Source organism: Plectropomus leopardus, chromosome 14 (assembly GCF_008729295.1).
Source record: "Plectropomus leopardus isolate mb chromosome 14, YSFRI_Pleo_2.0, whole genome shotgun sequence".
NCBI lineage: Eukaryota > Metazoa > Chordata > Actinopteri > Perciformes > Serranidae > Plectropomus > Plectropomus leopardus.
In genome coordinates, this window is record NC_056476.1 from 32,250,930 (window position 1) to 32,265,007 (window position 14,078).

The 14,078-nt window shown below is 42.2% G+C and overlaps 1 protein-coding gene across 1 annotated transcript in view; it reads right to left on the reverse strand.

Annotated features, from left to right (window-relative positions):
* Positions 1 to 14,078, reverse strand: part of nrxn3a (neurexin 3a) — a 257,417-nt gene that overhangs the window by 63,877 nt on the left and 179,462 nt on the right. Inside the window, 2 exon segments of the mRNA XM_042500138.1 lie at positions 5,011 to 5,201; positions 13,308 to 13,568. Of these exon segments, the coding sequence (XP_042356072.1) occupies positions 5,011 to 5,201; positions 13,308 to 13,568 (452 nt within the window).

A 14,078-nucleotide genomic window follows, 5' to 3' on the forward strand; every position in this document is an offset into this window, starting at 1 on the left:
GAATGTGTGTGTGTGTGTGTGTGTGTGTGTATCTGTGTGTGTGTGTGTGTGTGCGTGTGTGTTGTCTTGTCTGTACAACATCACAGACAGGCAGGAGAACTGGTAAACAGTAGACAGCAGCAGAAGCAGAGGTCTTTGAAAACTTTTTCAGTNGTGTGTGTGTGTGTGTGTGTGTGTGTGTGTGTGTGTGTGTGTGTGTGCGTGTGTGTTGTCTTGTCTGTACAACATCACAGACAGGCAGGAGAACTGGTAAACAGTAGACAGCAGCAGAAGCAGAGGTCTTTGAAAACTTTTTCAGTGGTTTCTTCTTGTTATTTATCTCTTATTAAGTCCCCCTTTCAAAAATGGTCCACACCATCCTCGTCTTATCTGCTACTCTGGTGCTGTTGTAGCTGACCAGGAACCTATGGAGCGCCGATTGTAAAGTTGTGCACTCTGAAGCATCAGTGAGCCATGTGCTCTTTCCATTCACAAATCCATATCTTTCGGCAGATAAAGTGAGCTGCGCATCAAGATTTTTATGAAGTAAATCATATTGTTCCCCTCCTCGCCGTGTTATACTCCATATATGTGCAGATTGTTCTGTTGTGCTCTTGACTCCAGATCTTCGCATTTGGCCAACAGTCTTGCTTCTCTGTGGAGTAAAAAGCTGGTGGTTCTATCAAGTTGAAGTCTTTTATCTTCCATGTCACTCAAGTCGGATTTCCACCACTTGCATGTGTGTTGCGTTATGGCTCCGCTGTGGTTTTGCTCCGTGCTCCGTCATCCGTCAATTCCCACCGGTTGCGTATTGAGTGTGACGGATCAGCTGGAGTGGCGAGACTGAGGAGTTCCCTTGGTAATTACAGAATCACGCATATTATATCAGTACAGAAGAAAAAGTAATAACTCCATTCACTCCATGGATGTAATATAGTGAAGTTGATTCACTCCCATAACTCCCAATAAGTTGTTCCACGCCATTTCCTTTCTATGGTTGTCCTTATAAAAGGATGTGTGGTGTCAAAAATAATTTTGTGATTTTTCACCTCCATAATCAGCTTCTCCTCAATGACCTCTGAAAACCTCTGACCTGATGAATACAGGCCTGGTTCCGCTTATTGTGACGTTTTGTTGATGTAGTTAAGTGAAATACGATCAGACGTAAACATGGAGTGTTTCTGAAAATTAACTGGATGTTTTAATGTTGTGTCGCTGTCTGATTTCCTGTCTGCTCTGTTTTAAATTCGGCTGAATTTATGTGGAGTGCTCCGGTGTCCAGCAAAAATAGGAGGCTTGCGTATCTGATCTGCAAGCCCCCAGACTGCCAGAGCTGAGATGGAGTCGATCCATAATGCAGTGGAGCCAGTGGAAGTTAACACATAGACTAGAGTGTAATCTATTTGCTCCGTCTGCCGTGATGGAGCGGAGCCAGACCGCACACGGATCTGGTGGAAATTAGGGGTCACTCTCTGCTCGACCACTTTTGTTTTGTGCTCCAACACATCAGTGAAGGAAGCTTTAACTCAAGATAGAGTAGCTTTCGTGTCTTTGGAAGCCTCTGTGTATCCATAGGTTCTGTAGCTGTCAGCACTGCTTTCTGTGCATGTGTCACCCATGCGTGGCAAGGGATCCTCTTGGTCTCGTTTCTCATTTTTTTTGTTCACATTGTCTTTCTTTTCTGTATCTTTCTTCAGCACAGACATTTTCTTGTTTTCAGCAGTGTGCATTGATTATTTCGGGTTTTATACCTTTTTGGCTGTTTATTTTTGGAAAGAGTTCTCCTTGCAGCTAGAGAATCAAGGTGCTGCTCCATTTACAACGTCACGGGAAGTCCTCATCATAGGGGTAATTTTGATGAAAGTAATGCAAAATTGGTGTAACACATTGCTCTACACAGAAAGTAATATTGTAATGTAACTTATTACCTTCAAATAAAGGTAACTACTATTATGTAATGTATTATGTTGTAAAAGCAACTTGACCAGCACTAACTATTTAAGTTAAGCTACAGTAAAGGAAAGCTGAGGTCGTTGGCTCTGGGAGTCCGAGTTCATATATGAGTAAATGAATTCTAAAGAACCTCAGGGCTCTGCACACACTTCTTTTCTAGTAGGCAGAAGCACTATACTAAAATTACAGCTGCAAGCAGCGATGAACGGGCCCTCGCACCCCCATGCAAGTTGAGGCTACTGGCAGGACTCTGAGGGCAGCAATCATCCATTTCAGTGAACGACTGAAAAAGCATACAGAGAGTTTAGACCCTTGAGGGAGATATTTCACACGGTGAATACTTCCTGTGGACACACAAAATCTACGCCATCTTGGTCTACATCATTTGTAGACCAAACGTTTTCATGAAAATCAAAAGATAGTTGTGGTACGAGGCGTACTTCCTCTTGCCAGTAAGTGGCCCAGTGAGTATCATAGTTTAATGACTTATTGATGTGATAAAGGCTGCAGCCTGACCACAACTGTGAAATCTGGGGCCAATTGGTCGATGCAAAGTGAAGTTACAACAACTTCCTCTTTGGTGGCCACCACTGGGTCTCCATGGCAACAGCGTTCATGGAAAGCCTATACTTCAGAGAGAGGCATCATTAAGGTCTTAAAGGTTTTGTCACCAGATTTGAAGTCAGTCGTATACAATCTGTAGGAGCATTCCATCAAAGAAGAAAGCATGTAATTTCAATGACATTTCATGTTGCCAGTAGGGAGCGCTAAAAGTTATGGTAACGGTTGTCATGTACATGTGTTCAGGGCAAGACAGTCATCAAACATGTGAAGTTTGGTGAATATTGGACCATGTCCCTCAGAGTTATAAATTACTTCCTGGTTAATGGTGAAACATGGAAATGTTTGGGCCAGTAACAACCACACAATGTGACGAAAACTCACAAATGTAATAACTTTTGATGTCCCAGGCCTTCTGAGAGGATTTTTAAATTTTGAAGTCAATCGGATGAAATCTGTAGGAGAAGATCGAAAAATTGCAAGCCGTGAAAATGGCCAAAAATACGCCAAAATTGCACATTCAATTCAAATTGGGCGACTTCCTGTTGGGTTTAGGGTATGGGTCCAAGAGGCTTTTTTGTAGGTCTTGGGCTGTTACACATGCTTCGCAAGTTTTGTGAAATGTACCACAGGGGCTGCTTTGTTGAAATCTGTAGGGGGCACTACAAAGCCATTTTGGCACATCAGTGCAAAAAAAAAAATCATATCATATCAAATATCACTTCTGATGTGTGTGCTAAGTTTGGTGAGTTTTGGTGCATGCTTTGCCCTTCACAAAGTGCTTCCAGTTTTATGGCGATTAATGCGTAACTTTGGCAATCTCGTTTGATGAAAACTCAAAAGTTTAATTTCTGTGCATTAGTATTGTGCATACAGTATTCTAATTGAATATTAGGTTAATTGAGTTAACCTGCTACAGGGGAAAAATCAAAGAGTAAAAAAAGTAACTTCCTGCTACCAATAGGTGGCACTATGACTAAGATTCAAAATTGCGCTGCAGATGTCTTCAGGTGTGGACTCTAATCAAACCTGTGAAATTTTGTAAAGATCTGACCATCTGGGGTGATGTTACAACAGTTTTTGATGTCATGTTGAAACATCGAAAATGTCCACCTCACTGGGGGAACGCCTATCAATGAAAACTCATAATATTCATTTTCAAGCACCATCAACATCTTAAGGATTTAAGTTACATACCACTTCCTGTTTACTTCCTGGTTCATAGCAGAACATGCAAATTAGATGCCTCATACAGATCACACGGTGTGATGAAAACTCATTATTTGAATAACTTTTGTTGTCAAAGGTCTTATGAAGGCAGCTATGACATTTGACGTCAATCTGATGAAAGCTCTAGGACAAGTTTTCAAGATTACGACCCCTGAAAATGGCTAAAAATACACCAAAATTCAGATCAAAATAGCCGACTTCCTGTTGTTTTTTTGTAGGTATTGGGGTGTTGCACAGGCCTCCAAAGTTTCACAGCTCTAGGTAAAACGTGCTGCGGGAGCTGCTTCGTTGAAAATCAGTAGGTGGTGCAACTGATACATTATCTCCCACCCACACACGAGACCATTAAAATATCAAATTTTTCACCAGACCTGATAAGTCTGCAAAGTTTCATGACTTTTTGAATATGTTAAAGCCCTCAAAAAGGCAATTCATTTGAGAGAAAAATAATAATAATAAGAAAAATTCCTTCAGTTTCAAGAGGGTCCTCGCACCATTCAGTGCTCGGGCCCTGATAAGAATGTCTTCAGTTTTAAGAGGGTCCTCTCACCGTTCGGTGCCGGGGCCCTAATAATAATGTCTTTAGTTTCAAGAGGGTCCTCGCACCGTTCAGTACTCAGGCCCTGATAAGAATTCCTTCAGTTTTAAGAGGGTCCTCGCACCGTTCAGTGCTCGGGCCCTAATAACTGTCATGCATAACTTTTGTGTGTAAAGCGTTACCTTTGTAACATTTTGCTGCTGCTGCTGCTGCTTATCCTCAAGTGTTACCAAATTAATCTCATAAAAAACTTTTTCAGCTGTGGTTAAAGTATAAGGTTATTTATTAATGATATTGATGAATTCAGGTCCAAATCTTGACATTTTTGTGCAGTATTTGAATTCTACATATGGTGATATAAAAATACATAGTGATTGCCCTCTACTGGTCAAAACTCCCTCTACTGGTTTATGTTCACACTTTTTAGTTGACCTTATTGGTTATTTCTCAGTAACAAGGTGAGATTCCATGCTCCACCAGACGCAAAGAATGTGAGCTCTCAATACCATCCCTTGAATTATAGATCATAAAAACAACCTACAAAGTCCAAATATGCTCCCATAGTAAATACTGTTGTGAAACACATAAATTAAGTTAAATGTAAAAAGGACAGGGGTCAAAGAATATATAGGGTCAATGCCATAAAAAAGACACATTTCATGTACGGTGAAAGTCACTGTGTGGTTTTTAGTATTTCACCACATGCTGGACACAGGAATATGTAAACAGGTGTCTTGTTATTTGCATACCTTTCAGGTCCAGGTTCTTGGCCCCGTTGATACTCTGACTAGTGGCTGTAGCGTCTACCTTGAGTGTGTGGGTGTTGCTGTTGTCCCGGGTGATGGCTACATTGTGCCAGTGGTTGTCATTCAGTGCCCTGTCACTTTTGCCCTTGATGAGGTTGGGCCCATTTCCAAGGTCAAAGACATAGTGGATATATCTGCAAGAGAACACAGATATCTTCAGCAGCCTTGTACTAAAATGTGAGTGGAATTTTATTAATAGAATGAGAATCATGTAATCAGTGGTCAAAAGAATTAGTTGTGCAACTCCAGTCAGTTTTTGTGGCTTTGCAGCTTTCTGCCATTCCCTTCAGGTGGAATTTTCTGAAATTCTTTGCCACCCAAAAATATCAATAATATTTCTCAAAACACTCAAAACAAAGCTTTGATGAGGGGTATGCTAAAACTCTTACTTTGTATATTCCCTAGATCATGATATGATATGAGCTTTGTCTTCATGACAGTGCAAAAAGTAGCACAACAATATGATAACTTGGTATGTCCCTAGCTACCTGATTTTCCCATTGTGCCCAGCATTTAGGGCTGTTAATCAAAAAATAATCAAAATCTTGACTTTGGCTTCCCAACTGATTGAACATGATTGACTGCAATATTGACTTTTAAAATGTGTGCTGTGCTAAAAAAACACAAACTCTGGGGCATATCAAATCAAGTGCTCCCTAAACCACCACCAGCCTCCAATTAAGGAGCTGTCATGCTGCTACGCGTGTACCCTGCAGCAGAGCCTGCGACAAACTTTACTGACTGTTGCAACTGCAGGACGAAAATCATCCCTCATCAACCATTATCATCTGTTGTTTGGAAGTTTTTTTTCAGATTTAGGAAAGAGCAAATCAAATGCGAAAAGTGCATGGTGCTTGTTTCTGTGCCAGAAAGAAACATAACTAACTCGATAAACCTCCTATAGAATTCACCACAATCTGTTGTACGATGCATGGATGAAGTCCAAGAAAAATAACGGCGCTAGTGTAACTGTACTGTTACCATTAATTCCTGTCATGATTCACATCATGGCAGCCCCTCCTTCTCCTCTGTGTGTTGTCTGTTGATCCCTGTCTGTCTCATCCTCATGTTTCTCTCCCCTGTCTGTGTTCTGTGTGTGAGTATGTGGGTGTGGCTTTTCTGTTGTTTTCAGGCAGTGCCAGGTAGAACTCATTCCCACAATCAATCAATCAATCAATCAGATTTATTTATAAAGCACTTTTAAAACAACCAGAGTCGACCAAGGTGCTGTACAAAGACAATAAAAATAAAAATAATAAAAATAATAAAGGACAATAAAATAATAGAACTAAAAACAGCATAAACAATAAAACATAATTAATAAATAGGCTAATGTGAAGCAACAACCCTACGTGATGTTAAAAGCTAAAGAAAACAGATGGGTTTTAAGAAGGGTTTTAAAATCAGACAGTGAGGAGGCCTGTCTAATGTGCAGCGGCAGCTCATTCCAAAGTTTTGGAGCCGCAACAGAAAACGCTCGATCCCTCTGAGCTTCAGCCTTGTCTTGGGCACCCTCAGGAGCAGCTAGTCAGCTGACCTGAGAGACCGGCTGGGTGTATAGGGGTGCAGAAGCTCAGAGAGGTATGGTGGGGCAAGACCATTTAAAGATTTAAAAACAAATAAAAGAATCTTAAAATGAATTCTAAAATGGATGGGCAGCCAGTGAAGTGAAGCTAAAATCGGTGAAATGTGATCAAACTTTCTTGTGCCTGTTAAAAGACGTGCAGCGGCATTCTGCACCAACGAGCAATGGAGGACCCACTAACCCCCAAATACAGAGCACTGCAGTAATCCAGTCTATTAGTTACAAAGGCGTGGATCACTGTTTCAAAGTGCTGTCTGTGAACAAATGGTTTTATTTTAGCCAGCTGCCTTAACTGGAAGAAACTTGATTTCACCACAGCTTTGATCTGGCTGTCAAATTTAAGATCTGCGTCCACTATAATCCCCAGATCATTAACGATGGGTTTGGCGTATTGTGTCAAGGGACCTAGATCAATTGGGGGGGTCACAGAAGTGCCACCAAAGACCAACACTTCAGTTTTTCTCTCATTAAAACTCAGAAAGTTTAGAGCCATCCAGGCCTTGAGGTCATCCAGGCAATTTAAAAGAGGCTGAAGAGAGAATGAATCAGCCTTTCAATCAAGACCTGTCCTATAAAGACTCCATCCACTCATTGCTAGATCGTTCCTTCAACCAGTATAGCTTGGCTTTTCTTGTGTACCTGTGTTGCCTGCCTGCCTGCCTGCCTGTTTCTCCAGCCTGTACTGTGCTCATGCCTGCTACGTTGCCTGCCTGCCTGTGTTCCTGCCATCACCTGTTCCTACCGTGAGTACCTATCACTAGGACACAGTATTTGTTGAGAGCCAACTGCTAAATAAATATATATAATAATAAATATTGACTTTAATCTGTCTCCTGTGGTCTGTGTCGTGCTCAAGCATGGACCCAGCTGACACAGATCCAAGTCTGCAGGTAAAAAGCCTCCGACACACTGTGGCTAATCAAGGGATTATGCTTGGCCAACATGACCAGACCCTCCGTGGGATAATGGATTTATCTGTCGGACCTAACTTTCGGACTCTCTCGTGTAGAGAAGCAGCTGTGGATTCCTCCTCCACCAGCACCAGTCTCCAGCCCCCACCCCCAGTAGTACCAGTGGGCACTTTTCATCCTATTGAGCCTTTTGTCCCAGCATCGGAATGTTATGAGGGTAATTTAGCTAACTGTAGGTCATTTTTGTTTCAATGCTCACTGGTGTTCGAAATGCAACCCTTGACCTACTTTAGTGACAGATCTAAGATAGCCTACATGTTAGGGCTGTTAATGGGGAGAGCTAGGTCTTGGGGGACCACTTTTTGGCATGGCCCACACACTGCTAATGCTACTTTTGAGTTTACCACTGACATGTTTTCTGTTTTTTCGACCACCCCGTTTCAAGCAGTGTAGCTAGCAACCGTCTGCTTAGTCTACGGCAGGGTTCCCTTAGCACTGCTAATTACTCAGTTGAATTCCGTACTTTAGCTGCCAAGCTGGCGTGGGACGACAGGGCTCTGTAAAGTATTTTCATGAAGGGGTTAAACAAATCCATTGAAGACCATCCACTCATCACCAGATCAGTCCGTCAACAAGTATATCCTGGCTTTTCTCATGTAACTGTGTTCACTGCCTTCTTGCCTGCCTGTTGCTCCAGCCTGTGCTCGTGCCTGCTACGTTGCCTGCCTGTGTTCCTGCCTGATCAACTGTTCCTACTGTGAGTACCTCATCACTAGGACATGCTCTTTGTTGAGAGCCGACCACGTGGTGACGCGGGTCCGCAATTCCACTGACACTTCGAACACTTGCCAGTGTTGGATCCTGGGACACCTCATCACCCCTTCCCCCTAGCTCATTCATCACTGTGTCGAAATAAATATTGACTTTAATCTGCCTCCTGTGATCAGTGTCGTGTTCTTGGGTCTGGTCCCTGTTGAAACCGTAACAAATTCCCATCCATGTCCAACATCAACTCAGACATTAACAGAAATGCTACAGTGCTGGATTTAGGTGACAAGGACCCTTACAATGAGTCTTATTTGATGCAAAGATCTGTTAACTAGCTGTTAATATAGCATGATGTGAATGTGAAAGCAGTAGTAGCAATTTTGGGTACACAGTTTCGATACAGTTTTATTTATATTTTGCCCCTAGGAGAGATGCCCTTTAGTAGAAGATAAACCTTATTTAAAGTCTCTATTTTGATGCAGTTACATTAGTGGGAATGCAGCACAACATGGAAGTGAAAGCAATGTTTGCTAAAATGTAATTGTACACTAAAAACATTTTGTCCCCAAAAACAATGAATAATTGTGATAAATAATGATCTCAATATTATATAATACAGCTTTACCACCATGGAGCATGTGGTATGGAATTTTATTCCTATCTTTAATCAAGAGCATGGGTTTTTTAATTTGAGAGAAAGATTTATTAATTTCAGTTTTTGTTTTCTATCCATAAAACCCTGCCCTTGCACTCAGGTATCCCATGCATGCATTTAGATTTGCTGTGCTTCTGTTCAAACTGTGCGTTTTCACTCTCAAGCCCACCAGCCTATAGAATTGTCAGGTTTTACACGTCAATAAAATGATCTCTGCCTCATTGCAAGTGTGTCGCTTTACTTCTTAGAGCGTCCCATGCAGATAGCTACCCTGTACTGTTCATCCACTCCCGCCCTCCAGGGCTTCAAAAATATACTCCCCACACTATCTCAACAACTTCTGGCATCAGACAGCAGTTAGTAAACATGCCAGGATCCGTACTTTTTACTATAAGAGCTAGCTACATTCAGTATGATAATAGCCATAGAGCACATTGGCCCTCTGTCAGTGTGCTGACGTGTTACAGCTGCAGAGTGAGAAACTCTGCAAACCTCTCATAGGCCCATGTGGAGGCCAGTGCCTCCTTCTTAATTTGGGTGTATCGCTGTTTGGTGCTGCTGAGGGCTCTGGAAGCATACGCCACCAGTTTCCAACCTGCGTCTTTGTGTTGCTGAAGAAGCACAGCACCCAACCCATATGAGGATGAGTCTGCAGAAACAAGCGTTTCAGTGTTGGGGTCATACAGTGCCAGTCCTGGGGGTGTGGTCAGCTCTGCTTTAATACTCTCAAAGGCCTGCTGCTGTCATGGCCCCCAGGCCCACATGTTGGACTTTCTGGGCAGATCTCTGAGAGGACGCGTTTTCTGTGGGAGAACTTTCCCGAGGTGGTTTGTCATACCCACAAAATGTCTCACCTCACTAACATTTCTCGGCTCAATCATTAATTTCCATGCAGTCAGTTTATCAGGGTCTGTGCTGACCCCGATGCCTCAATGACCTGTCCCAGGAACTTTATCTTGCTCTTTGATAACTCGCACGTCACTGAGTATGACACCTGCCTCCTGCAGTCATGACAGTGCTCTCTGCAGTCTCTCATCATGCTCTGTTTGTGTTGCTCCCCAGATAAGCACATCGTCCATCTGTGTTTCTGGAAATGTTGTGGTGCCGATGATATTCCAAAGCACAGACGGTTGTATCGGTACCACCCAATTGGAGTAATGAAGGTCATCAGCAGTGAAGACCCCTTGGACAATGGGATCTACCAAAATCCTGTGTTAGCATCTAGCTTTGAAAACAGCTCCAGCAAGCTGTCCTAAGGTGTGTTCAAATGAGGGCAGTGGGCGCTTTTCTGTCATTACAGATTTATTCACTTCTGTGAGATCACCCTCTATTAATCCTAGACTGCTGAAGAGCTTCCGGAACTCTTTCTTTACAGTCTCTTTGGAGTCCAGGCTAAGGTTATCCAGTCTTGCAACCAGTTTCAGTGCTACTACTGCTTTACTGCTTAGCAGTGGCGTGCTCAGCCCCTCAACGACATACACATTCTCCATAGTGCATCTATTGTTTTTGTTGAGAGTGGCTGTAAACTTCCATTTTGCTTTAAGTGGTGTCCCTCCTGGCCCCAGCAGAACCTTTCTTGTCTTAACAAGGCTGCTGAATTGGCTTTGGGTGTACAGTGTTTTAGAGACTGCAGTTACATCGGGTCCAGTGTTGATTTTAAACCTTGTTTTAAACCACTATAATTGTCCATATTTGCATCTGTAAACCATAAACTGTCCTCTGGATCACATGGCAGAAAGCTCAGGGATGCAACATCTTCATCTCTGTCCTCATACACTGTGGCAATGTTCACTTCAACCATTTTCTTTGTTCTGCACATCCTTGCGTAATGTCCTTTTGCATTGATTGCACACAGCCTCTCTCGCTGGACATTGTTGCTGATTATGTCCTTTCATGTTTCTGCATCTTTTGCATTGTGTCTGTCTGTCTGTTTGTATTGCTGCTTGGCTTGCTTCGGACGCACCTCCTACGCTGCTGCGCATGTACGCTGTCGAACTGCGTTGTGACCATGTCCGCTTTAAAGTTACTTTAAGCATTTCTTGTCGCTTTTTCACCCGCTCACTTTGTCAAGCTTTATTTGCAGCTCTCTCTAAAGTCAGTTCAGAATCCATTTGTAATTGTTCTGATAAGTGTTCTCTCAGACCCACAACAAATCTGTCTCTCGCCATCTCATCATGCAGAGCCCTGTATCAGTGCTCCGCGAGGCAGTACAATGCTGTGTGAAAACTGTCAGCCGACTGTCCCGTTTCTTGGTGCCGCTGATTAAACTTTGCTCTCTCGAGGATCACATTTCTTCTAGCCACAAAGTGTGTGTCCAGCTTTCCTTTAACTGCCTTGTACCCACTCGCTTCCTTGAGACTCAGGTGCAAGGAAACCAATATATCCTCTGTGTAGATGAATGCATTGCTTGTGTGTCCAAACCAGAGGCGATACAAAATCTTTCAAAGTGCTTACTTTAATTATGATTAATTATAATTTCTTTATTAAGCTCCCCCTGGCAACACAGTAGAGGTTTAAGGTTCCGACCTGGTATTTCACATAATACTACAGATGGGACTCCGTAACATGTCTATCCATCCTGTGGTGGCCAAGAGACAGTAAAGAGGAGAGAGAGTGAGAGAGGCTGTCGGTGTGCTGTGCCGTTTCTGCCGATGGGATTTTGTGTAACTTGATTCACTGTGTTGATTGCTGTTGTCTACCGTACATAGGCTGTAAAATGACACTGTGAAAATACAACTAAGTACGTTTGTGCAGGTGGAGAAAACTGAAGACTTTCAGTTATTTAATGCAATAAGTTAGGCTAGGTGACCAATGTTACACCTAACTAACCATGAAAACCAACTGACAGACAGATAGACCGACCAACAGACAGATTAAAAGACACCCCTCCACAGAGACATATGACAAAGGCTATTATGCGACAATCATACTATGAAGAATTACAAGTTGACTGGCTAGCTTATAACGATGTTTATGAGAGGTTATGACTGCAACTGTGGAAGCATGGATGACGTATGACTTCAGATTCTACTGTAGTCAGACCTTATTTTCCTGTTATTGTAACTATTCTAATTTTTTTAAAAACTTTCAACACTAAATTAAGACATTTATCAAACAGTATTTAGCGAACAGCATAGCTACTTAACATTGTTGTAAAAATGCCGCACAATACACACACACTTATTCATAAGATTGGTCAACAATAAACCTGGCATTATAGTTGTTGGGGAATTGGCACTTGGCATTCTATTGGTTGAGGAAGTTTGACAGGGTAGTCGCACAAAAAAATCCAAGAGCAGACCATTTTCTTGTCCAGTTAGTGGCAGCAAAAACAATTTCCTTTCTTTTGTCTAACCACTGGCCACTCATCATTTGGAGTGGTGTCTGTGTCCACTTGATAAATGCAAGTCAATTATTGACTCTAGTTATAGCTCTGTTTTTGTTTGCTCATGGTGTCTGTCAAATGCTGTGCAGGTAGAGTGGAGTGGGTCTATAGATCTTTTTTTGCTGATGATGCAGGAGGGAACCAAACCAGTTGAAGTTGCAGACAATTAAACAATGAGCTGGAAGTCACCGTAAGGACGGAGATATACTTACTATTTAATCTTGGGGTCTCATATGCATCCAACTGCATCATGAGTGTTTTTTAATATATACTTGCCCATACATGATGCCTGTTACTGAAGGAGACCTCTAGAGGGCACAGGGGAGAGCTCAGGCTGTATACAACTACCAGATGTGTGGGATGCAAACAACAGACATGGCGCCACTCAAGGACGTGGCTATCACGTTAATCCCGAGATCATGGCAGAAAAGGTGACAACGTCAGTGGTATGTAAGGCCTCTAAATCAGGACCATCTGTACGCTGGGGAGTATGTGTCTCTTGTGCTGCAAATGCAAGAAACTGATGATGAAAAGCACCAGTAGTACTTTTTGCATGTCTGCTACCGTTCTACACTGCCCTGCTGTATATATACATACTGCATCTCCGTATCTACATGGTATTAATTTTTGAGGTCGCGCACAGGTTATCCTCCAAAATGACGCAGGGGATGCATGACATATGTACGTGTACACGTAGTTAACAGTAACTATATCTCCGGCCTAACACTCTGTAAAGCTAAGAGGACCTGCAGATTCCGTTGATAATTTGCTGTAGATTCGTCATTTTAAGCAACACCTTTCACATTGTCATTTGATACGTACAAATTATGACAATATTTATTAGAATTTTGTAAACAAGTAATGCTACTGATAAACTGCTAAGATTTCAATGTACAAAAGGTAAATAAGCAAGCATTCTTTCAAAATAAAACTTACCCTTTAACCAGTTCTACGGCAATAAAATCATTGCCATCTCCAGAATTGAAGATTATAAAGCCATCTGGGGAGGTGGTCTTGAACTGGAAGAAGAGGTGCATGGATGTGTAGGCTTGTAGGGTGGCCAGGCTCAGATAGCTGCTCTTGGATTTGAAGGTGACAGGGTCGGCGATAATCGATCGAATCCCAAAGCGGGCATTGAGCTCGCAATAATCAATGTCACCGTTCTTGCACAGGTCGATGTAGAGCATGCCGTTAAATCTGAGGACAAGACAGGAACAAACACTTTAAATGATTGTCTTAAAATATTTTTTTCTTCGAAGTTAAAAGAAACCAGATAATGGTCGAGAGTAAAGACACCAGATTTCGGATATAAATCTCCAGTTGATGCTTTGTTTGCTTCTTGAGAAAATGAAGCCAAAGTCATTGTCTTTTTGTAGTCATCTGGGGGCAGAAGAACTCCACATGAGCCAGGAAACACACTGCCTGATAAATCAAATGTCTTACACATATATGTAATATAGATGTTTAAGTATTTGAATTTGCACATTCAACAGACACAGAGCAATATGAACATTAATTTTAACACTGTTTATCTTGTGCTTATGTCCACCAGACAAACAGAAGTTCAACATTAACTTTACACACGGTTTGGCCCTCACCAACTCCTGAGAAAAATATCTGGCTCTTTAGTTGCTCAATGTTCTTCACCAGCCACACACTGAAATTGTTTCTGTGTATGGGGAGAGCTCTGGGACTTTAGCAATCAGC